The sequence below is a fragment of the Dunckerocampus dactyliophorus genome, chromosome 3 (assembly GCF_027744805.1).
Source record: "Dunckerocampus dactyliophorus isolate RoL2022-P2 chromosome 3, RoL_Ddac_1.1, whole genome shotgun sequence".
NCBI classification, from domain to species: Eukaryota; Metazoa; Chordata; class Actinopteri; order Syngnathiformes; family Syngnathidae; genus Dunckerocampus; species Dunckerocampus dactyliophorus.
Genome location: NC_072821.1, coordinates 26321306 through 26348484, shown reverse-complemented (window position 1 = coordinate 26348484; position 27179 = coordinate 26321306). Strand labels below are relative to the sequence as shown.

General features: G+C 41.2%; 1 protein-coding gene across 5 annotated transcripts in view; it reads left to right on the top strand.

The window, feature by feature from the left end:
- The window catches only part of trip4 (thyroid hormone receptor interactor 4), a 183337-nt gene that overhangs the window by 14575 nt on the left and 141583 nt on the right, over positions 1-27179 (top strand). For 3 of the 5 annotated variants that reach the window (XM_054771301.1, XM_054771300.1, XM_054771302.1), the window contains exon 11: positions 2499-2590. In XM_054771301.1, the coding sequence (XP_054627276.1) occupies positions 2499-2590 (92 nt within the window). Of the gene's footprint in view, positions 1-2498; positions 2591-11259; positions 20974-27179 lie in introns of those variants that run through there. The other 2 variants (XR_008569842.1, XM_054771303.1) reach the window with 2 other exon arrangements.

Below are 27179 nucleotides of genomic sequence, written 5' to 3'. Positions count from 1 at the left end.
GTATGTTTGGGATGCTCTAGATTGGCGTACACGGTATTAGAGACAAATGGTGATCATAGCAGATGCTGACTGGTTTTTGGACCCCTTCCAGCCCATCCCCAATGCAGTTGAACGGCACATTTTGGAGTGGCCTTTTATTGTGGCCAATAGAAGACACACTTGTGCAATTAATAATGCTGTCATCAGCCTCTTGATATGCCACACCAATGACATGGATAGATTATAAATCATGCATTATGAATACTTACTTACACAGATTTGTGTACAATATTTGAGATAGGCAGGCCTTTTGTGTACATAGAAAAAGTTGTAGGTCTTTTGAGTTCAGCTCATGAAAAATGACAGCAAAAACAAAAGTGTTGCTTTTATATTTTTGTTGAGTGTAAATAAAGAAATCACAATAAATGTTGTCAGGCTTAATATATAGCCATGTGCATGCGTGTCTATTTTCCTCATCTCTCGCCTCCAAACAGGCCCAAAGTGAGTTCAGTCTGTGCATTTGTTTCAGAACCTTGGTGAGTTTGTTCCATAAAACAATGCCATGAACTAAGTGAGCCCTTTTGTCAGTCATACAGTCTCTTTGTTGGGTGGGTAGAGGCGGGGCCGCTAACAAACACACAGAGTGCAGAAGAGTGTAACGTAGTAGAAATTGAATTAGTAGATTGCACTGTACTGTCATATTTTTTATTGTATTTTTTAAAAAACTTTTCTTAAAAGCAATGTTAAAAACTCATCTCACCCTCGTAGATCCAATCTCTCGTCTCTTGAACTTGTGACACCCCTACTACATATCATTCACAGTGACTTTGAATGTATCTTCTGAATGCTTTATGTATTTTAGTTTAGCCATTTTAGCTGTACTTAATTTAGGCACAAAATATGTAAAATTTACTTCTATATGCACATGTTTTGACAAATAATAGGCCGTATTGAACCACGAAACAGCATCATTTGTTAATATCATTTTCAAAAACCGTGATTGAGTAATGCTGCGAAATTTGAACCGTGAAGTGGCGAGGGACGACGGTACTCATTTGTGAAATGCTACTGATGATACAAAAGATCAGCTTTTTTCTTGATGGAAATATAGGACGAGTATTAGAAAATTATTTGCACTCTTCAGTGGAACAAATGATTATAGTATTTTATCAATAGTATAGTCCATCCATCCATTTTCTATACCGCTTCATCCTCATTAGGGTCACGGGGGCATGCTGGAGCCTATCCCAGCTGACTTCGGGCGACAGGCGGGGTACACCCTGGACTGGTCGCCAGCCAATCGCAGGGCACAAGACAAACAACCATTCACACTCACATTCATACCTATGGACAAGTTAGTCGCCAATTAACCTCACCTGCATGTTTTTGGGAATGGGGGAGCAAGCCGGAGTACTCGGAGAAAACCCACGCGCACACAGGGAGAACATGCAAACTCCACACAGAAATGCCCAAGGGAGAATCAAATCCAGGTCTTACCGATCTCCAAGCTGTTACTGTGTTGGCCAACGTGCTAACCACTACACTACCGTGCGGTTGTGGAAAAAAGATGTAAATCAATGTGGTTGCATGCGTGTGCAGACAGGGATTACAAAACACCAGTGCTTCTCAAATTGTGGGGGGTGGGGTGAGTCTTATAATTTCTGTGTGACATTCAACATGAACAAAATGCATTGAAACAAATGTGCTCAGTGTTTAAATTGGGAATCCCATATATGTGCTAGCAATTAGCATAATAGATTTACGTGGTGATTTCAAGCATCTCCAAGTATGACAACTAATTAGACATTTACGTGTACATTCCACTTAAACAGATGATTCGTAGTGATCATAACATGCTTTCAGGCAAATATTTTCTCTGGCTCAACAAGAGACATATGTGCCACATTGCCTGTCCCGATGGCAGTGGCTACTTCCTGTGTACAGCAATACCCTGAGGACAAACTGAACGTAAATGCATACTGTACTTGCAAGTGAGACTTTTGCACCAAAAAAACAAATGCTAAAAAAATAATTTACCTTTTTGAAAAGGATTAAGATGATGAAGCTGACAACTGACCCATGTTTACACTTTTATAGTTTTGATTGTTACTATGTTAAGTTGATAAAAATGCACATCCCTGTGAATCATCTGCACTTTTTTTCTGTTTTGAGAAACAGAGAAAATAATTCACAACTACTGCATTACATGCACGTTATGTACAGGGATACTTGGACAATGACAGTTTTCATTTTACAATAATTTGCACAGTACCTATAGATTAATGGCTCAAAACATGGTTCAAACTACTGGTAACATTAATACACCGTGGAACCAGGGTAGACACGGCCAGAAAAGATTGAAAATAGCTTCCCTTGTGAATGAAATTAATGTTATTGTTGCGAACTTTCAAGTCAGCAGAGGGTAACAAATGTCTAAAAGTATTTGATATTGTTAGAGTTTTAGATGATACGTGTTTTTATTCATGTTGATGCAACGTTTACTTTTCTCGTTTGTGCAGAGCCGAGGTTTCCTTCTGACTACCCTACTGGCTGCCTGTTGGGCTGTGTCAATGTCACTGATTGCCTTTCTCAGGAAGAGTTCAAAGAGCAGGTTCGTGAAACATTCTTTTTAAAGCTTGCTTTTGCTTAAACACTTGTTCTCGTTGGCCTCTGTTTTACAACAGCGGTACTGATGTGTAATTTCATTTTGCTCATTCAGCAAAAATGGGCATCATTGTATTTTTTTTTCTAAAACTGCACACCTTACCTCCTTACCTCCTTGTTACCAATAGTTAGTCTTATGTGGTACAATAACATAAAGAGAAGTCGTAGAGAGTGCCTCTCAAAATATCTACAATCTTCACATTCCTTGGCCTGGGGGTAATGCTGAAGCCATAACAAGCACATTAGTGGACATTGCATCATTTACCTGTACTTTAATGTTATATTAATGTTTTAATGTATTATTTCTTACATCTGTTCTTTTTATATAATGTTTATGTCACATTCAGGTTTTCTTACACTCAGTGTTAAGAATGAGCATGTTGACGCAATGTCTTTGTATACCAACAGAGGTCAGGCTGCACCTCTCCATCAGCAACCCCCTGAGTTTACATTACTTTCAGCCAGAGGCAGTACACACCATATAATTCAATCTGACACTAAATCCAAGACTATACAGTTAACAAAATGCGGTGCATACAATGCATTGCCAAAAGTGAATTCTATGCTACATAATGTCAATGATGAATAATTATTTTCTGAGTTGTCCTGATCAGATACATCTGTTGTGGCAGCCCTCATGCTTCTTCACATGATTTCTTCCATGAAAATGTAAAATCCAGGCTAAAACAAACTTTAATGAGGACTCCCCCTCATCTCCAAGTCATCTCATGAATACAGTATCAATGGCTCATTTGTTGCCTAGCTGTAACACCAATGCTCCCTCTGAGCTCAGCAGGCCCTTATCATAGGTTTATACTCTACTAGAATCAGCCTCTAACACTGTGATATGCTATCAGGTACATTATATTTCATACTTCACATTACAAGTTTGATTGTGTAGGTTGGAACATAATGGCCGGGGATGTATAACATCCATCTTATAACAGCATGTCCTACCCTCAGACATTAAGTCGTCATACTGTGAAGGGGACACTTTTACACACATAGGTGTGAGAATAAGTGTTCCATGCATTTCAAGTATGCGGGTACACCTCTATATCTGTCAGTTTTTAGTAGTGTGCTGGGTTGTAGGGAGAAAAAAAAACTAAAGTGCTCTTACATGGTTTGCATTCTGACTACTGGGATCTGTATATTTTAGGGCTTTCCCCTTTTGTACTCTGGCCTCATTCTCTCCACCACTCATTCCACCCAGGGCTGTAAAATCATGTTTGCAGGCTGTGTGACTGCCCTTTCATCCTGTGAACGAGTGTGTGTGTCTGTCCACTTCCACAGAAGAGCCATAAATAATACCCCCACCCCACACAAGGCCCATCAGAAGAAAAGCAAGGCAGATGTAGAGAAAGCAGAGAACAACGCTACCAAAAGTCTAATGATGCTGCTAAACCATTAGCTTTTTTTTCTCCATTTGCTATTTTGAAAGGGGTGGAACAGAAACTGTTAGATGGTTAACACGACACTTAAAGCCTGCTCACATTCATGTAAGTTGACATGTGAGCATAATGCTAATGCGTAGTACCACATAACCAGGCTTCTTGGCTGGGGGGGGGGGGGGGTGAAGTGTACGATTTACAGGCCTTTTCGGGCAGCTGTACGTGGTTAAAAGGGGGATGGTGAAGCCATTATTCTTCAGGCTCTTTCAAAGTTGTTTGTCATGCTTATGTGGCATTTAGAGAAAGTTGAATGCACAGAAATGAGTTTAGCATGAAGGAACACAAAATCTAAAAATACTTAAAATGCTGTAAATAAATACTTGAAGGGTCTATTGAAACATTGAAGAAGCACCAAAATTCAAATATTCTGCTGACAGACAGTGCAGAAAAAAACAGGCAAGCTAGGATCTCCATCTGCTTCACTTGGACCAATTCAAACCCTCATTAGGACCCCACTGGTGTATTGATCTCTTCTCCCAGTAATCTCTCTGCCCGCCCAGCTCCCTTGCCCCTCTTAAGACTGATTGGCCAACCATTATGATCTGTGCTCAGTCTCTCCACCCCATCTCCCAGTGCTCTCTCAGCAGTATGTGGATATGTACATATGACCTACCAACGGTTGAGGAAGATGTGAAGGGGGAAGGGATTTGTTTTGTTGAGGTATTTTTCTTAGTCATCCATGAAAGCAGACCTATTATGTTTGTGTTTTAGGCAACTCAAGATATTCACACACATCAGCTTTGACTGTGGAAATCATTGATCAACATTTTTGCCACTTTTTGGATATGTTTCGGACCGAGCCACTAACTGCGTTTGGCTCATTGATTGGGTCAACAGATTATTTGATTAATCTGAACAACAAGCTTCAGATTAATTGACGAAGAAAATAATTATTAGTTGTAACCCTAGTACTGAGATACATAGATTAGTCCCATACATCAGCCAATACACTACAAAAAGACCATTAAATGAGCGATGGCAATTTAAAATTGCTCTTAAAAAGGTTTCAGTAATGTCTGAATATTTTTGTTTTTTAGTGTTTATGTACACACACAGAGTCTAGTCTTGGCTGTCATGCTGATTCACAGCACACATAATCCCATACAGTGCCGAAATAGCACTGTCTACTGACTCCTGTGGTGAAAAAATATATTGGTTCAGTCCACACTCCTACTAAGGATCTGATTTCTTACCACGTTCCAAGGACCATATCACCAGCTGGTGAGCTACATGTCTCAGTGAATACAAGTCAAAAAAGGTCTAATCTCTTGGACAAGCATTCCAAGAGCAAAGCCAGTGACTGCTAAATTCTACATTGATTGTATTGAATTTCGAAACAGGGCAAACAGACCACAATGCCAATGTGGTCTTTGTGTGTGTGATTTCTACATGAAATATATTACTATCAGGGCCGCACGGTGGTCTAGTGGTTAGCACGTTGGCTAATACAGGAACAGCCTGGAGATCGGGAAAACCTGGGTTCGATTCTCCCCTGGGCATTTCTGTGTGGAGTTTGCATGTTCTCCCGTGTGCGCGTGGGTTTTCTCCGGGCACCCTGGCTTCCTCCCACATTCCCAAAAACATGCAGGTGAGGTTAATTGGCGACTCTAAATTGCCCATAGGTATGAATGTGAGTGTGAATGGTTGTTTGTCTACATGTGCCCTGCGATTGGCTGGCGACCAGTCCAGGGTGTACCCCGCCTGTCGCCCGAAGTCAGCTGGGCTAGGCTCCAGCATGCCCCCGCGACCCTAATGAGGATGAAGCGGTATAGAAAATGGATGGATGGATATATTACTATCAAATCACTACAAATTCCCTCAAGTGGAAATGTTGACATTTCTATGGAAATTTCTACAGTCAAATGTTTTATTGTTCTGTGAAAATACAGTCTGTGGTGCCAAATACTTTACTGATAACAATATTTTATCAACCCTGGATGTCTGGAGGGCTGGCGTGTATCAGCTTTTTCATATCAGATAGGCATATATCTGAGGCATAGCTTTTCTGGCTTCTGTTTGTCAACTGGTGTGTTACATTTCTTCCTTATCTTACCGTACGTCAAGGTCCACACATAGCCCAGCTTAATCCTCATTCAACTTAAAGCATGAAATGGGGGGAAAAAAATAGTAATTTGCTGATTTCGTCGAAGATATTTTGACATATCACGATAAAAAAGCTAAAAAGCTATATACAGTTCCTGATTCAGGATTCCAGGCATAGTCCAAAAAATAAATTTTACATTTTTTTCTCTGAAACAAGGCTGTTTTTTTCTGTACAAAACACATCTCATTCAATACAAGTCAGTCATAGTTTATAAATGTGTGATAACACAGGTATAATGTACAGCATACGTGTACCACTGTTAAAAAGAGCCCACAATTTTAACATGTCCTTATGCTTCACTGATAACATTTTAACTTTGAGATTTCACACTTTGTTCGGTCGTCCTTGAACGCACGGTAGTTGCTCTGAGACGCAAAAGTGAAATTTGATATATCGGTACAACAATCCGGCTTCAAAACCTGCAGCGAGGTGAACACAAGTTAATAAAGTGGAACCTCAATTTTCTTTTGCCCCGATTTTCAGAGGATTTGGTTTTCAGTGGAAATTACTGCCACAAATATGTCTCAGTTTTAGTACACTGTCTTGATTGTCATGCAGCCAAACAATGCGCTGAACAAACTAGCCGAGTGCACAAACAAAGAATTGGAACATTGGACAAGAACATGCAAACTTCACAGAATTGTTTCAACTTTAAACTCAGGTCTCCGGATTGTATGGCAGACCTGCTCACCTTTGCAATTACCATGCTGCACATATATCTAAGTACAAAATAAAATAATACTAACATATTGTTCTATGCTCTCTTGATGACATTGAGAGCAACTTGACTGCTTTGGTTTGGAAGAGAATTGAATTATCTTTTTGTTTTATAGTTAATAAGCTGTTTTCATGTAAAGTGTATTGATGAAGTTCATCATGATAAAACTTGCGCCTTAGGTGCATCCTACCTTGATTGATGAATGATTAAAACTGTATGGCAATACTGTATGGTGTTTGCAGTGGCAGGCGGTGCATTTGGTACTTTGGCCTTCAGTTAACTTAACTCACTTAACTTAATCCGCCGTTTAATACCACCACTATCATGTCAGAATTATACAAACCATCAATAATATACAAAAGTGCAACGTAACAGGGTGTGGCATTTCGGATGAATTCTGGGATGAATACGGAATACGGATGACGAGGAGGTGGTTGGTCAGCAGTCACTTCACTGAAGCAAAACTGGTTACCATCAGTCGCAACCATGCCAAAATTGCATCAGCAAAACCTAGCTGTTTTCTCAACAAGCAGCCATCCTCCTCAACCCCCGCACACACCGACATAGGACTCAGCCTGTCACGTTCACAGTCAGAAGTCACAAACTCGTAACGATTATTTCAAAATACAATGTTACATTCCATTGTTTTGCAGATGATCTGCAAATCTACAATGGTGTGAAAGTGTTTGCCTCCTTCCTCATTTCTTATTTTTTTGCATGTTTGTCACACTTAAATGTTTCACATCATCGAACAAATTTAAATATTAGTCAGTAAGAACACAGCTGAACACAAAGTGCAGTATTTAAATGAAACTTGTTATTATTAAGGGAGAAAAAAAATCCAAACCGACATGGCCTTGTGTGAAAAACCAAAACCTAATAACTGGTTGGGCCACCCTTAGCAGCATCAAATGCAATCAAGCGTTTGCAATAACTTGCAGTGCGTCTCTTACAGCGCTGTGGAGACATTTTGGCCCACTAATCCTGGCACAATTATTGTTATTGAGCCACATTGGAGGGTTTTTGAGCATGAATGGCCTTTTTAAGGTCATGCCACAGCATCTCAATAGGATTCAGGTCAGGACTTTGACTAAGCCACTCCAATGGCTTTATTTTGTTTTTCTTCAGCCATTCAGAGGTGGACTTGGTGGTGTGTTTTGGATCATTGTCATACTGCATAACCCACGTTGGTTTCAGCTCGAGGTCACTAACAGATGGCCAAACATTCTCTGTCAGGATTTTTTGGGAGACAGCAGAATTCGTAGTTCCATTTGTCACAGCAAGTCTTGCAGGTCCTGAAGCAGCAAAACAGCCCCAGATCATCAGACTACCACCACCATCTTTTACTGTTGGTTCTTTATCTGAAATGTGGCGTTACTTTTGCGCCAGATGTAATGGGACACACATCTTCCAAAAAGTTAAACTTTTGTCTCGTCAGACCACAGAGCATTTTCCCAAAGGTCTTGGGAATCATCAAGATGTTTTCTGGCAAAATTGAGATGAGCCTTAGTGTTCTTTTTGTTCAGCAGGGATTTTTGTCTTGGAACTCAGTGTCTTTCTTACGGTGGAGTCATGAACACTGACCTCAACTGAGGCAAGTGAGGCCTGCAGTTCTTTGGATGTTGTTGTGGGGTCTTTTGTGACCTTGTGGATGAGTCATCGCTGTGCTCTTGGGGTAATTTTGGTTGGCCAGCCACTGCTGGGAAGGTTCACCACTGTTCCATGTTTTCGCCACTTGTGGATAATTGCTCTCACGGTTTGCTGGAATCCCAAAGCTTTGGCTTTATAACCTTTTCCACACTGATAGATCTGAATTAATCTCAGTTAAGTTCTATTTTAACAGGGGGGCAATCACTTTTTTACACAGGGCCAATGAGGTTTGGATTTTTTTTTCCTCCCTTAATAATAAAAAGTTTCATTTAAAACTGCCATTTTGTGTTCAGTTGTGTTGTCAATGACTAATATTTAAATATGTTTGATGATTTGAAACATTTAAGTGTGACAAACATGCAAAAAACCCCCAAAAAGAAATCAGGAAGGGGACAAACACTTTCACACCGCTGTATCTGCCAGTGAAATGAGGTACAGACTTCTTTTCTGATCTATTGAACTGTCTCAATGATGTTAAGCAGTGGATGTCTCTTAAGTTCCTTAACCTTAATGAGAAAAAAACAGCATTTTTTATTTTTGCCAATCCAACTTTTTTAGATGACAGTGTATTGGGCCCATTATCATCATATTACCAACCATATGTAAAAAACCTTGGTGTGCTTTAAGATACCGTATTTTCACGACCATAAAGCGCACCGTATTAAAAGGCACAGTCTCAGTTACAGGTACTATTTTTATATTTAACACATACACAAGGCGCACCGTATTATAGGGCGCAGGTATGCACGGTATCGTGTTGCTCAGAAGTCAGTGAGGAAGCGACAACGCTTTCTTTCTTTAGATAAATTAAGAGCAGAAGTCTCATTCAGTTTATCAAACCAACCTGAAATCAGGATGGTCATCACTCAACACAATCGTCTCAGTCATGGTGCACAACTAAAAACATCACACAGCAACGCAAAAACAGACAAGACACTACTGCTACTTTTGCAGAACAATAACTAACAACTGTGTAGCTCAAACATGTAACTTTAAGAGCCTTTGCACCAAAACACTACCGCAAAGCACGCTGGGGAACAGGAAGTGCTCCCAGCGACGCTACAATATGCTAGCATGCATGCTATTGTATGTTTTTAAAAAGCCAGCGAGAGCAAAACCGAGTTGGGTTGTACTTTATTGAAGTATTTAACAATGTACTCACATTATTTTTTTAGCAATCCTCATCCACAAATCCATCAAAGTCCCCCGCTTTTGTATCCCAAATCCATCAAACACGCCAGGTTCCCTGTCGTCATTGTCAGTCAGTCTTGTTGCCGTGCGGCGCCTCAGAAATGATGCTGGCTTTTGTGAAAGCTCGAACTGTGCGTCAGACACGTTAGCCCAAGCATCCACAATCCATTAGTGAAGCTGTGTTCGCTAACTGTCATTCATCGCTCCCACGCCGCTCGCAATTCCACTTTAAAACGCCGTGTTTACATCCATTCACAAATAGTGGCGAAACTCGCATGGCGCTGCCTCCCAGTGTTAGTGAAGCTGTGTTCGCTAGCTGTCATCTATCGCTCCCACGCTGCTCGCAACTTCAATTTAAACGCCGTGTTTACACCGATGTCCAGCGGTTGGAGTTCCTTCGTCAAGCCTCCTGGAATGATGTTAAGCTCCAAGTTAATTTGCTGCACTTGTGACGCGTGTGGAAAAAAACATCCGGTCTCTTTCCGGACATGTCACTCAGCCATTTTGTCGTCGTTTTCCAGCCCGTTTGATTGGTCCGGGTGGAAACTTTTCTTCCTCTTAAAAACCACCACAGGTAGCAGTTTCTGTCCATTACCATGGCAACCAAGCACAACAGTAAAAGCCGACTTCTCGTGCCCCAATTGTGTGTGATGTCGACCATGTTGATGATGTAGTTGGGTAGTATTTGTCTGCAATGTTTCTACTGCAGTAGGAGCGGAACATGGCCAGCTTTCCTTGTAATCCGCTGGATGTTGCTGTGCCATGGTAGTCCTTGCCGGGATGGATAGATGGCGCCATTTCATTAAATATACTTATACTAAATATAACTACTGGGGCGTGCCTTTAGCGTCCTCTGTCACGTCCACCTTTCCTTTCCTCTATACAAGCAGCATGTCGGCAGGCTCCCAGTCAGTCGAGCGGAGCGCTCACAAAAGTCACACAGCAACACTTGCAGATTTTGGAACTCGGTACACACATACGGCGCTCCGCATTATAAGGCGCCCTGCCCATTTTGGACAAAATTTAAGACTTTTAAGTGCGCCTTATGGTCGTGAAAATACGGTAGTTCTTTCAAATTCAAGAGTTTTTTATTGTCATATGCACAGTAAAACAGGTAGTTCTGCTATGCAATGAAAATCTTGAAAATTTTGTAAACCGGTCTTCCTTTTTCACCTGAGACAGTTAGGTAAGGTAAAACCTTCCCTTCCTGCTGATGTTTTTGAGCTAGGTTGTTCATTTGTTGATTGCTTGCTGCTTGGACTACTGTAATTCCATGTATTGTGGTCAGGTGACTCTAGATAACCTGGTGCCGATCGCTGGCCCTTTGTGGCGGTGACGTCTTCTCTTCGTTTTTAAATTGCTGAATAGTCTGCTTTCTTCATACTTATCTGGCTTTCTGTCTGTTTATGTCCCTGCTAGAACAATGAGATCCAGCTCACAGCTCCTTTTAACCACTCCAAGATCTAATTTTTAAATCTTGGGATGATCTTTTTCTGTTGCAGGTCCGAGACATTGGAATGGCCTACCCCTAAACATTAGATCTGCACAAACACTGGAGCATTTTAAATCTTTATTGAACTTTTACTTTTATGGACTAGCTTTTAAAACAGATTAACCTAGGCATTGTTTTTACTGTTTTATTAGTGTCATTTTTGTGTATTGTTTTTACTGTAGTTTCAATTGTACATTTCAATATTGAGTATGTATGTGTAGTTTTGTGTTTTATTGGCTGCGGTACAGCACTTTGGGCAGTTAACTGTTGGAAATGTGCTACTGGCATGCCTGACTTACATTTCAGCTTGAGCTTGAGCACTACGTAACTTCCAGCAGTGTTTGGCGGTGACTGTAAATTTGGTGCTCTACGAAATGTTATGAGCGTAAAAGTAATGGCTCTGTTGTAAAGGGTTTAGATAACTCAGACAACTCCGAACTCCAATCTGGAGCAGTTGAAAATAAATATCTATCTAATAACATGAAAAAAACATGAAACTTTTAAATAAAATTTACTCAGCGGAGATGTCAATTTCTCCTCCTCCGTCAGCCATTGCTGGGACAACTTGGCTTTTCGAACTGTTTTGCTCTGATCAACTAATCAGAGGACAGAAAAATGCTGACGTTATTGTGGGCCTGCTAGCTGGCACTGTGAGGCGCATCTGAAATCTGATTGATTCAAGAAACAGCGCCATTGCTAATAGTATTTCATTGACGTGGGCCAGCAGTACTCATTCTGAAGGCTCTTGGCAGATTACATTGACATAGAAAATGAAATCTGATTGGACAAAAAAATATAACACTATAACACTACTGGAAGCAGTGCAGCCCAGTGGCACGCTACATAATTAAGGTAAGGCTTTTGAGAATAAATTAATACAAAATCATTGAACAAATGCTAGAATTTAAGTTGTAAATGTAGGTCACTGTTTTTGATTGTGTTTTCAGCCAGCAGAGAAGACTTTACTAGCCCTGGCAGCACACCACTGGGTCTTTTTGGTCGTCTTAAACTACTGAGGGTTAAATAGATGTTCTTCCAGTCTGTCCTGTTCATGTACTTTATATACTATGTTCACATGTATTGTACATTGTATGTGTACAATGTATCACATTGTAGCATGTAAGGCAACTGTTACTAACTCCATCGCCAATATTATTAATTGGTGGACGTGATACACTCGTGATCAACATCTTAAGACCAGTTGAAAATTTGCTAGAATTTAGATCTTAATGAGGTTTTAAGTAGAGCTACAACATGCACAAGCAAGAAGGGGGAGAGAGACAAAAAACATGTGGAACTTGTAATTTAAACAAAAACAAAAAAAACTCAAATAGGTTGTTTATCACCTGATCAAAAGTTTAAGACCATAGGCTATAAAAGCCAAAATCTGCTCAAAATGTTCATTTTCTGTCAGGCATTCACACTGTCATGCCCTCCTGATGGCTAAAGCTAAGAAGCTTTCTCTTTTTGAACGTGGTCGGACTGTCGAGCTGCATAAGCAAGGCCTCTCGCAGCGTGCCATTGCTGCTGAGTTGGGTGCAGTAAAACAGGCATTCTAAATTATTCGAAAGATCCTGATTATTGTGGAACAAAAAAGTCAAGTGGTAGACCCAAAAAAATCACACCTGCGCTGAGCCGGTGAATCCGATAGGCTGTCCATCAAGACACAGGGCGATCTTACCGGTGCCGACTGCAGCGCAATATAACCATCAGAAGGCATCTGTGGGAAAAGGGTTTAAAATAACAAAACAAATTCAAAGACCTCGTCTCCTTCAACGTCACAAAACTGCGGTGGAAACAAGTTTTATTCTGTGATGAGGAAAAAAAAAACATGTAACCTTCCAACGTTACTGGCATGACAAGGAGATCCCACCTGAGATGTTTTCTACCCGGCAAAGTGGAGGGGTGTCCATCATGATCTGGGGTGCTTTTTCATTCAGTGGAACACGAGAGCTTCAGGTGGTGCAGGGTCGTCAAACAGCGGTGGCTTACGTGCAGATGTTGCAGCGGGCATCCCTCATGACTGAGGGCCCTCGTCTGTGTTGTCACAGCTGGGTTTTTCAACAGGACAACACTGCAGTTCACAATGCTCGCTTGACCAAGGACTTCTTCAGGGAGAATAACATCACTCTTTTGGACCATCCTGCATGTTCCCCTTATTAGAATCCCATAGAGAACATTTGGGGATGGATGGCAAGGGAAGTTTATAAAAATGGCCATCAGTTCCAGACAGTTGATGACCTTCGTGAAGCCATCTTCACCACTTGGAGCAATGTTCCCACTAGCCTCCTGGAAACACTCACATCAATTATGCCCTCATGAATTTTTGAAGTGATTAACAAGAACAGTGGAGCTACTCATTACTGAGTCCTACTGAGAATTTTTTTTTGTTTGGAGAGTTTGGTGTTATTTTTTGAGCAATGGTCTTTTGGTCAGCTGATAAACGGCCTATTTCAGTTTAATTGTTGTTAATTGTTGTAAGTTGTTGTTGTCTTAAAACCTCACTAAGATCCAAATGTGCAAAATGCAGATTATAGCAATTTTTCAACTGGTGTTAAGATTTTGATCAGGAGTGTGTGTATGTGATATGTATTCAGGTGCTAAAATGGATCTGTAGTCGAAGCTGATCTGTAGTTATATATGTACTGGAAATATGTCATCCTAATGTTTGAACACTTTTTCCAACCACATAACTAAAACATTGGCTTTCATACACACATTACATAGCTGCAAGCCTAGCAACTTATCTGCAATAGAAGTGTTGTTTTCTGTGGAATTCCATTGTGTAAGCTCTGCCTCTGACCTCCACAGTGGAGCTGTGTTGCTTGTTAGGCTGGTTGGGAGCTCAGTCTAATGCCTTTGTTTCCTTGTGTAGTAATGTGATATTTATATGCTGAAAGCCCTTCCTGCCAGAACGCCACACGCACATGCACACACAAAAGAAGTCTATTTGATGCATTCCAAAGGAACTGAATTTGCCTGATTAGTACTTTTTTGTTGGCCTCCTCTTCCTACTTTGTAACGTTGCAAAAATTTTTTCTGTTTTCATATTTCCTGAATTTTGCATCCGATCGTATGATTTGCAGGCTAGGACTGTAGAGTAAATGTCCTTGTGTGGGGAATTCGATTTATGATCTATCAACGGACATATACACACTTTCCCCGTCTCTCTCTGCACAACCTCAGTTACACACTAACACACTCGCTCTCTCACATTCCTCCCTTCTCCTCACTGGGCAGTTTGCCATAGCACAGAGGTCAAACATCATGCCATTCTTCAGTTGTGTGTAGAATGCATGCAGCCCATCGTCCCCAGGCACTGGATGACAACCAAGCAAACCTTAGTCATAGGTTTTCAACAGCATGAAAAATACATAGAACCATCTGGCTGACAAAAAGGCCTGCTGCCCTGTTTAGAATTTTACTGCTCAGTCTACTTTACTGAATGTCAGTTTCTGCTGTTTGACTGCTCAGCCATTTAGTTGTATGTACAACTTTGGCTTTTAGTTCTTCTCAAATCATGTAGAATGCCCCTTTCTCCATGAACTGATCAATGACAATTTGAGAGGGATTTTAGACAGCTTCTTTCTTCAGTTTGAAAGACAGCAGTGTTGATAAAGCCAAGACTGACTATAAAGCAAAATGATGTGTTTTAACTGAGGGAGGTTATACCCAATTTTTTTTCCTTACCAAAAACATAATTTTGTTCATACAGATACATACAGAATATAAACGAATGAAGGTGCCGTTGTCACTTGCCACTTTGCGGTTTGAATTTTGCGGCTTCACTATATCATGTTTTTTCAAAAATACTTTAAGAAATTATGATGTTTTGTGGTGAATATGGCCTATTAGTCAAAACATATTGACATTTAAGCTAGTGTTATGTATTTTTGCCTAAATTAAGCATTTCAAGCATAAAGATGGCTAAATGAACTAAAATACAAAAATATAAGGCATTCAAAAGACACAAAGACAATGACGTAGTATTCTACACTAGTCACTAGGTGTCAGTATTGTAATGTTGGGTGAGACACACAATCAACAGACTTGATCACTGGAACAAAAGGCTTTTATTGCATTTATGAATTATTGGGTAAGATCTCTAGAAGCACTCCTTCACAACTCTCCCCTCAGTGAAAATGTTTTGTTTTGCTCCAATAGCCACACAATCCTTAGTGAACACGCATTTGCACGTTGCTGTGCTGTAAATGAATGTGTTATGACTTTCGTAGATTTTTCATAGTGGCCTCTAAGCGCCGTTGTTGTCCATGCTCATATATCAGACTTCGGTGGATACTTTCCCTCGAATTACCTGTTTTGTCAGGTTGTTGCGTCACATTTCCGCATTTGACCAGCGCTACAGTTTCAGAGCATATGAGACGCAGCAGTTTAATGAACATACAGTCAAACCTGTCTTAGCGACCACCTTTATAGAAGGGCCACCTGCCTATAGCAGCCACTGAAAAATCCCCCCCAGCAAATTTACATGTTATAGACTCTGTGTATAGCAGTCACCTGTCCAACGCAGCCAGCAGCCACCCATTTTGTCTCCCTTGGTCAATATCTGACTGCATATAGCGGCCAAATTACCAACTCAAGTAGAAGCTTCATGCACGAAAAAGTTTTGTTTTTCAATCAATGAAGGTGTCGTGTGTAGACTTTAATTACTGAGTTTTAGCTCAGTCACAATCATTCACAAGATCCACACAAACTGCCAGTTGTTCCACATAAAAAAGCCGTCTTCTTTTGAGCTTGCTATTTCCTGGTCAAACATGTAACTTTAAGAGCATTTGCACCAAAACATTACCGCAAAGTAGGCTGGGAACAGGACGTGCTCCCAGCGACTCTACAATTAAAAAAAACATATGCGAGCATGCATGCGGCAGCGGGAGCAAAACTGAGTTCGGTTGTACTTAACTGAAGTATTTTATCAGTTATCAGTTATTATTAAGCCTCTAACTTCCTTTTAGTAAGTAAAAACCTTTGCTGTGATTGCACTACATTGTCATGTAGACCTACAAAGTACACTTGGAAGAACAAGAGGTGAATAAATGTATTGCAACTGATGTGAAACTGATGAGGGGTAGGATTAAATAAGCTTTGCTTCTTCCTACTCCTTTTTGGACATGCAAAATTGTGAATTGTACTATGTGATGTGCTACTGTTTGACTCATGCATGTTCAGGATTAAAACCATGAACCATGATGATAACAAGCCTAGTAGTGCTGTACAACTTTTATCTGCAGTCCGCAGTGCCCTCTACTGGTCAAGATTATTATTATTTTTTCTCCTTTTTTTTCTTTTTTTTCCTCTACTGGTCAACATTCAAACTGGACGCCAACCTGTCTATAGAGGCCACCTGTCTATAGCGGCCACTATTGCAGATTCTCTCTAGTGGCCGCTATAGACAAGTTTGACTGTACATTGGTTCTTCCTTCCTTCCTGCCATCCGCTCATCCGCCCTCACCAGGGAGGCGTCCGGGAGGCATCTGGACTAGAAGCCGTAGCCACCTCAACTGGCTCCTCTTGATGTGAAGCAGAGGCTTTACTCTGAGCCCCTTCCCGATGACTGAGCTCCTCACCCTATGTTACAGCCACTTTTATCCGCGATCTTGTTCTTTCGGTCACGACCCAAAGCTCATGATCATAGGTGAGGGTGGGAACATAGATCGACCGATAAATTGAGGGCTTTGCCTTGTGGCTCAGTTCTCTCTTGACCACGACAGTCCCTTACAGCGACCGCATTACTGCAGACGCTGCGCCGATCCGCCTGACAACCTCATGCTCCAACCTTCCCTCACCCGTGAACAAAACACCGAGATACTTGAACTCCTCCACCTAGGGCAGGACCTCATTCCCAACCAGGAGAGTTGCAATCCACCCTTTTCCAACTGAGGACAATGGCCTCGGATTTGCAGGTACTGTCTCATCCCAGCAGCTTCACACTCAGCTGCAAACCACCCCAGTAAACGCTGAAGGTCACAGCCCGATACGGCCGTCAGGACCACATCGTCTGCAAATAGCAGAGACGAGATCCTAAGGCCCCTGAACTAGACTTCCTTGACGCCTTGGCTGCGCCGAGAAATTCTGTCCGTGAAAATTATGAACAGGATCGGTGACAGAGGGCAGTCTTGGCGGAGGCCAACGTTCACCAGAAACAGGCTCGACTTACTGCTGGCAATGCGGACCAGGCTCCTGCTCTGGTCGTACAAGGATTGAATAGCGCACCACCAATCCCGTACTCCTGGAGCACCCCCCCCCCCACCGAGACACAACGAGGAACACAGTCGAATGCCTTTTCCAAGTCCACAAAGAACATGTAGACTGGTTGGGCAGACTCCCATGTACCCTTGCAAGAGTGTACAGCTAGTCTCGTGTTCCGCGACCGGGACGAAAACCACATTGCACCTCCTGTAGCCGAGGTTCGACTAAAGATCGTACCCTTCTATCCAGCACCCTGGAATAGACTTTCCCAGGGAGGCTGAGAAGTGTTATCCCCCAATACTTGGAACATACCCTCCTGCCACACCACCAGGTTTGCCAATCCAGAGGTACTGTTCCCGACTTTAATCCAATATTGAATAGGCGTGTCAGCCAAGACAGTCCCTCAAAATCCAGAGCCTTGAGGAATTTAGGGTGAAACTAGTTCACCCACAGAGCTTTGCCACTGGGTCCAGAACTTGGTCCGTCCATTCACTTTTTCGGTTTTCTCTATCAAGTATTCTTACTTTTGAGCAAGCCATGGTTCTCATTCGTTCAATTTCATTGGCATTTTGAGTGATGTCACCGTGTTTTTTGTCACATATCCATAACAACTCAAGTAATTACGGCCGCAAACTGCCTCTGCGATCGGTCCGTGAGCATGATTATATGTTATAGTATTTCCCATTAACTTCACCGGTCAATAAAGGGCCATCACTGGGTCCGGATCCGAGGTCCACCATTTGGTGATGACTGCATTAGACAATTCATACTGTGCTTTGCCACACTTGACATCTGGTGATTAGATTGAATAGTGTGAGTGTACTGTGTCCTAAGCAGAGTTGGAAGAGGTAGGCTTCAGCACAGTGTGCTTGCTCCTGCACAAACGCAGGCACATGCTTAACATTGACATGTAGTGTAATAAATGTGATCGCTTCTTCCGCCAGTTAATAATGACAACAACCAGATGAAAACATAACCCCCGAGCATGGGTAATTGAAATCATTCACGTTATGAAGGCTTGATATTACAGTGCCGCATGTATAAATAATAAAAAAAAAAAAAGCGGATACGCTTTAGTGAAAGGAGTTTGGAGTGTCCTTTCACCAATTGCTGACCAGAAATGTTTGACAAAAATCTTGCTACTGCAAACTGTGTGATAAGATGGAATCTTTTTGGATGTATTTCAGTTTGATTTCCCAGTTTACACGCTGCAAATCTGTTTACCCCGAGAGGAACTATCAGTGTTTTTAAAATAGTCCTCTGAATCATTGAGGATTTTTTCTTTACTGTTTGCTTCAAATGTTTCCTGATGTGCCTGTCATGTTTTGGGAAATCTATTGAACCGTATCTCGCAGAAGCTTTTTTTTTTGCCACACTTGAGGAAATATGCTATCAAATGCTTTTGCAGACTCATTGTGTGGGGGAGAGTATTGATTTGTACGTAACATCATTGCCTTACCTCTCAAATTGTGGTGGTCTGTGCATCAATAATGCAATTCAGCACACCTTTTTGAATAATGTCAATGCTGTGGTTTACAATAAAAATCATGTTTTTTTCTGTAAATACCCCAATGTTAAAGTACATGAAAATAAAATAATGAAATATTTTGATGTATGTGGATTTTTATATTTTAAATATGTATTGAATGTATTCATAGATTTGGGACACCATGGATCAGGTGGGAGAGTGGTCGTCTCCCAACCTAAAGGTTGCAGGTTTGATCCTCCGTGATCACGTCAAAGTGTCCTTGGCAAGATACTGAACCCCCAGTTGCTCCTGAGTGAGACCGTTTCCCATTTACATGTATTCATACATTCATGGCGACGTAATTAGCATTCTTTGCCAGATAATCTTTTTTGTGCCCAGAACATGGGTCACAGTTTCATTTTTTTGTGCATTGGCTACAGGTCACAGTTTTGTTTGGATTATCTTCAATATAGGTGTGTTTTGTAAAAGTATGTGAAATCTCAACACGTTAATCATAGGTTGAACATCTTTGGTACGCTTGATATTATCTTGACGTATTACGACTTGTGCGTAATTTACAAATAACGTGTGTGAACGGGCGTCAACGATCGCATAACTTATTGCCCGCATATGCGGGACGTATGAATCATACTTTGACATACGTCAACTTTAGGTTGACTTGGATGTACTACGACGTATGCCGGCGTGCTTCAGCGTGCTCTTAACTTATACAAAACTTACCCAGAACTTATTCGACGTACACCAGCGTATTGGCCAAATTTTTCAATTTTTTTTGGCGTAAGCTAAATCGTCAAGGTGTGACAGGGCCTTAAGTACTTAAAATCGTCCACCTTCTTGATCTCTCCTCCCTGTAACCTCACTCCTCCACTTGGGTCCCTCTCATTCACACACATGTACTCTGTCTTACTGCGGCAAACCTCCACCTCCACCTCTGTTCCCTGCTCTCACTGCAGATCACAATGTCATCTGCAAACATCATAGACCATGTAGATTCCTGTCTAACCTCGTCTGTCAGGCTGTCCATCACCATAGCGAACAAGAAGGGGCTCAGAGCTGATCCCTGATGCAGTCCCACCTCCACCTTGAACTCCTCTGTCACACCTACAGCGCACCTCATCACTGTCTTACAGTCCTCATACATGTCCTGCACCGCTCTAACATACTTCTTTGCCACTCCAGACTTCCTCATAAAATACCACAGTTCCTCTCTGAGCACCCTGTCATAAGCTTTCTCCAGATCTACAAAAACACGATGCAGCTCTGTCTGGCCTTCTCTGTACTTCTCTATCAACATCCTCAAAGAAAATACTGCCTCTGTAGTACTCTTTTTTTTTTTTTTTTTGTTGGCATGAAACCATACTGCTGCTCACAAATGCTCACTTGTGCCCTTAGTCTAGCTTCAACTACTCTTTTCCATAACTTCATTGTATGGCTCATCAGCTTTATTCCTCTGTAGTTGCCACAACTCTGACATCTCCCTTGTTCTTAAAAATGGGCACCAACATTATCTAAGATCCTGTTGACAACCCAGTCAGAAACTCTACTGCCACCTCTCCTAGACACTTCCAAACCTCTACAGGTATATCATCAGGACCGACGGCCTTTCCACTCTTCGTCCTCTTCAATGCCCTCCTCACTTCATCCTGACTAATCTTTGCTACTTCCTGGTCCACAACAGTCACCTCTTCTAGTCTTTGTTCTCTCTCATTATCCACGTTCATCAGCTCTTCAAAGTACTCTTTCCATCTTCCCATCACACTACTGGCACTTGTCAATAGACTTCCATCCCTTTCCTTTATCACCTTCACCTGTTGCACGTCCACCTTCCAAAAAGTTCAACTTTTTTTTAGTATTTTCCCAAAGGTCTTTGGGATTGTCAAGATGTTTTATGGCAAAATTGAGACAAGACTTAATGTTCTTTTTGTTCAGCAGTGGTTTTCGTCTTGGAATCATTTGGGGGGAATCATTTTTTCACACACGGCCATGTAGGTTTGGATTTTTTTTCTCCCTTCATAATAAAAAGTATAATTTTACAACTGCATTTTGTGTTCACTTGTGTTGTCATTGACTAATATTTAAATTTGTTTGATGATCTGAAACATTTAAGTGTAACAAACATGCAAAAAAAAAATGAAATCAGGAAGGGGGCAAACATTTTTCACACCACTATATATATTATAACTAAATGCAACAAACTCATCCATTTTACTGAGTACAAACCTGCCAACATGTATGAATTTTTTGGTTTTGGCACTCTTAAGCGTCGCTGCTTTCAAGGTACGCATTGTGTTGTTGTTTACCGGTTTCAGTTTCGAGTTCAGTCTCTGAAACCTGGATTATGCCCCTGTGTGGAGGCACCAGTGTATGCTACACTTTCTCACTCCTCCCCTTGCAAAACCCTCTTGTAGTGTAACATGCACCGCTTAAAGAAAATAAAATAAATAAAACTAACCTCACAGACCATGAAGGCTGTGATTGGTCTACTTGTAGAACATTATTCTCTGTATATATATATATATATATATATATATATATATATATATATATATATATATATATATACACAGTATATATACGATTCATTCAGAGGGCATACAGCCCACCTACGCACACGCCTTCTCCTCCGATTTAGGATTAACATTTGCAATACAATTACTGTTGTAATGCATTGATTAGTTTCAGCTGCAATAACACTCCCCTTTTTTGTTTAATAACATTCCCTTTTTATCTTTAATTGTCATTGTTCATTTACAGCAAAGTAAGGTAACAAACTAGTCAACAGGAGTAATGGTCACTCACAAAGTCAAGCGCTCAACCTGGACGAAGAGCTGTCAGATAATCTCTTCAAGGTTGGCAAGTCATTGTGTAGTATTTGATCAAGGCAATGGTTGGTACTTTTTATAGCTATACTGTATTAAACAAGTTGCACATATGTGATTGGTATGTGGAGGCTAGAGAAGTGCTTTTTGGAGAGCTGGATGCATTTCTTATTCTTCTTGACTTGAACAGAATTTAACAATATGTTTATGTGGTCGGAGTTTACGCTAATATAAATTAGGAATGAGCAAGTACACCATTATTACTATCTGTATCTGTTTGCCCATCTAAATTATCTGTATCCGTAACTGTACTCGGAATGGGTGGGGCAGAAACTGAAAGTGAGCGTGGTTTAACCGGAAATGGGTGGAGCTTAAATCAGAACATTAATTTAAATCTGAAATTGACATGGATTGATCAGAAGTTGCTATATTTATTGTTTATTATTCAGCTGTACTGTGTATGTGTGTTAGTGATCTGTAAGACTTTATTAGGGCCCGAGCACCTATATTATTATTATTATTATTATTATTATTATTATTATTATTATTATTATTATTCCACATCTTTCCTCGCATTTTTGAGGGCCTTAACATGCTTGAAAACTCACCAAAATTTGCAAGCACGTCAGGTCTGGTGAAAAATTTGTTATTTCAGAGGTCCCAAACACGAACCCCCAAAATTGCCTCAGTAATGCCCCCTTTAAATTGAAAAAAATTTGCCCCTGCCCCGGACTCTGCATCAGTCCGTTCTGGTGAAGAGGAGCTGAGCTGGAAGGCAAAGCTCTCAATTTACCGGTCGATCTACTGTACGTTCCTACCCTCACCTATGGTCATGAACTTTGGGTAGTGACCGAAAAGACTAGATTGCGGGTGCAAGCAGCCGAAATGAGTTTTCTCTCCCTTAGAGATAAGGTGAGAAGCACTGTCATCCAGGAGAAGCTCGGAGTAGAGCCGCTGCTCCTCGGCATTGAGAGGAGCCAGATGAGGTGGGCATCTGGTCAGGATGCCTCCCGGACGCCTCCCAGGGCAGGTGTGCAAGGGCACGTCCAACCGGTAGGAGGCCTTGGGGAAGACCCAGGACACGTTGGAGAGACTATGTCTGCTATCCCTGTGACCTGACCTCGGATAAGTGGAAGAAGATCGATGGATAGCCCGTGCCACCACTTTCATGGATCATCACGAAATTTGATGGATACGTCAATCATGACAGGATGCACAAAAAAGTCTCAAGAAACGATATTCCCAAATGAACACAAAGTCGTCCATTTTGGTTGACAGCGGCGATTTTCAGGCGAAAACCAGGTTCGACAGACTCCTCCTCGAGACTTGAATCAAATGAGCCCAATGGACCATCAACAAACACTAGACAGATGACATTTTGATTCTAACGATAGGTTGAACAAAACTGTAAACATTAATAACTCTGCTCCACATGGTCATATCTAAATCATAATTGGTCCATATGATCAAGACAACACCTTGAAGCTATACGTACTTCACTTCCTGAATTTGTCTCAGTGCCACCCAGTGGCGGACAGGATAAAGTTTTTGATGTACATTAGCCGTTTCCTCCAAGAAGATATTTCAGATTGACATCAAATTCAATAGAAAGTATGACTGACAGTCTGATGAGCTTGAATTATGGACCATTATGATTGTGAGGCACACGCTCAGGCTTGGCATTGTGGCGAAGTTTCAGCCTTCACTATTGACCACCAAAGTGATAATTTGACTGCAGATGGTCACATGTGGTTGACAACTTATATGAGAAGTAAGAATCTATGCCTGAACAATATGGTGCCGCTCCCAAATGAGACCACCCCAAATTGACTGACTAGCGCCCCCTGTAAATGTTTCAAAACTTATCCACCGCCACCTGTTTCACAGATCTTCATGGAATTTGGAATGGAATGGAATCAAATAACAGGATCAGACTTCTACAATAATTGTTGTGTATGACGTAGATGACACCCTGAAGAGACCCATATGTCACTTTCTCAATTATTGTCAGTGCCTCCTTATGGCGACAGGAAGTCGAACTAAACACATGCTTGATGAGAAACCCATTCCTCTGAGTTCATTTATTGAATCACTTTCACATTTATACAGGGCACATTAAACTGATGATATGAAGCATGATGTTTCGTGATTACACATAGTGGGTGGAGTCTTGTGGCAAAGACGGCTCATCGCCATACATCATCAGACAAGTCCTAACTTAACTTCATATTATCAGATCTCCTTCAAAGCTGACATAAGGGTTAAGGGATAGGGTCTGATAATGGCTAGATTTTGATACTGACTCCAATGGTGCCCCTAACTGGTGGAGATTTGATCTTTTACATGATCAGATCGTCCCAAAGTTTTTTATGGTGGGTTAGGTCACCCCACCAGTCTGTGACTGTGTATACATTGACTCCATAGCACCGCCAACTGGTAGAAATGGATAACTGCTCTAATGTCTACATGGTCCAATCGTGCCAAATTTTTTGATGGTGGGTTGGTGCATAAAACAGGACATGACCACATTGCCACTTTGGCACCCTCCTTGTTACAAATTATGAATGTCATCACGCCCTTTCCCCTTTCACATGGTCAGATCTTCCCGAAATGTTTTTCTTTGACTGTGTGTACATCGACTCCATAGCACCACCAACTGTTAGAAATGGATAACTGCTCTAACTAACATCTACATGGTCCAATCGTAACCCCCTCCTGACCGAAAATGATAACTGTCATAACTCCCTTCCACATTGTCAAATCAGCCCAAATGTTTTTATGATGGCTTCAGTCACCCTCCAGTCCGTGACAGTGTGTTTACATCAACTCAGATTGTACCCCCTGCTGGATAAATATTATACATTAGGTCCCCAACTTACGAACATCCGACTTGCGAACATTCGCGGATACGAACACTAGCCGACTGGTCTATAGTTTATTTTATTTTGCCTTGTAGTCGCTCCATCAGTATTCATACTGCTACATGCTTGACCAGTAGAGGGCACTGTGGCACTGCTAATGGGACCAACAGTAGAGAAAGATGAGGAAGAAGAGAGACGAAGGCTAAGAGTTGTATGATACAACCTGGAAAGAGCGTGTGATTAAAGTTTATGAAGAGTTAATAGGCCTGCTTAATTCTACACCACCCACAGAACACTACCTCTTTTAGAAGAGTCTAACGACGACAATGATTTGTCCTTTTTTCAATAACTCCTCCTCCTCCTCCAACACTACCGCCAACGACGTATGCTCTACCACTTCTCTTCAAAGGTAAATACATATTATGTCATTTTTATTATTATTGTTTTTTTTCATTAATTATCCTCATTTAATATTACTACTGCATCCAAACTCATATTTACATACATACACATATACTGTATATGTATACACGTACATGTAGTACCTATATCATTGTTAATATTACCTTTTCACCGACTTAAGAACAATTCGACTTGCGAACGGTCGTCTGGAACCAATTGTGTTCGTAAGTTGGGGACCTAGTGTACATGTTAAAATTCTGCTCGAGACAACCCAATTTTTTTCAAACCAGGGATAATGGCGCCGAGTCCTGCGTCCGCATACTTGCTGAGTTGCTTGAGGGTGCGAGGGCCCGTTCAACACTGCTTGCAGCTTTAATAATTTTATAAATGATCTGTGTGAAGTTTGTGATTCATGCAAACATCCATTGATGGCAAAGAGGGAAATAATCTGTCAGCCTTGTTCACTCTATTTTTCTCAAAAGCGCAGAGTTCAGTACTACAAGCAAAGTTTTCCAAGCAGCCCAAAAAAACCTCAGTGACTGACATACGAGCCGTATATAGTTGTCGTGAAATGCACCGCGCACGTTATGAAACGAGTTTAACTCATTGACTGCCAAAAGACGTCTATCAACGTTGTTTGCTTTTTTTCATGGGAGCTACAGATCAAAGTCTTACTCATCCTGTGTGTGAATTTCAGACTTGTAGGCAATGTATTTCTGTCCCAGTAAGGGGCAACAGTTCTCTTTTCCTCCAACCGGCAGCGACAGATTGGCTATGAAGAAGATGGAAATTGGTGGATTGTGGGTTGAGAAGAGGACAGCGTGTTCGGAAATCGTGCAGAGACAAAAAATACAGGCAGCTAACCCTGTCACAGAGCTTGTGTGGCGGTGGATCTGCCTTTATTAGTGATGACATCATAAAAGATTATCGGTGACATTGGTGATGATGATGTAGTTGATAATGGAAGCCGGAGCAACAAGCGAGTAGTTAGCGTTGCTGAGCCATGTGGCACGAAACTGGAGCTTAACACGGGAAGCAGTTCAGCGTCGTATAAACACACACACTGTAAATAACTGTAAATACTGTAAATAGCTTACACACTCACTTTTCTATAAACTTTACACACACACACACACACACACACACACACACACACACACACACACACATACTGTAAATAGTTTACAAACACACTTCTGTAGTTTACACACACACACACACACACACACACATACAGTAAATAACTGTAAATATTGTAAATAGTTCACACACACACACACACACACACACACACACACACTTCTATAGTTTACACACACACACACACATCTGTAAATAGATTATTATTTTGTGTCATGTTGTATGCCTTATGTTCAAAATCTATGAATAAATGTAATTATTTTGTCATCAAAATAATTTTTTCCTGTGTTATTTTTGTTGTTTCATAGAAGTAAACAACTGTTCAGATGTTTGAGGGGTCACTAAAACAAAAAAATATGAACATAGTTTCAATGTTTATGTTGTCCTAAAACTAATTCTGTGGGTCTTGAAAGTTCAGCAAAAATGGCCAAAAACTCTGGCAGTATGGATCTCTCTTCTCTGAACATGGCTAGCAGTCAATGAGTTAACATTGCACATTGCAACACGCATATGTAGTATGATAGTAAACCGGCAGAAAGTTTGATGCAGCTGTGCAGGTGTACCTAATGTTGTGGTCAGTCAATGCACATTACTATTACTACTGTCCGTGTACTGCCAACTGAAAATTAACAAAATTCTGGTATAGTAGGTAGCCCGCCTGTTTTATGATGACTTCATGGAATGAGACAAAAATACATTTCAAGGAAAAAAGTGGTCACGCTATCACAGTTGAGTTGCATAAGTGACGCAACACAAGTCTGCACAGCGTTGTCTTGTCAAATGCAACACGTACTTTACGAAACAAGTTTACAAAGTAACTTTAGTTACAAACCGAAATAGAGGCGAGCTGAGGAAAACCTAATAAAGTGGAGGCAGTGGGTAACGCCACACGAGTCGTTTTCAACTTGCCAATTGCACCGTGTACATGAGTGAGGCACCGATCAACTCCTCTGTGGCTCCAGCCTGCACAGTGTGTCTCGGGAGGGGCGGTTGCTGTGTTTGACTGGCCAAT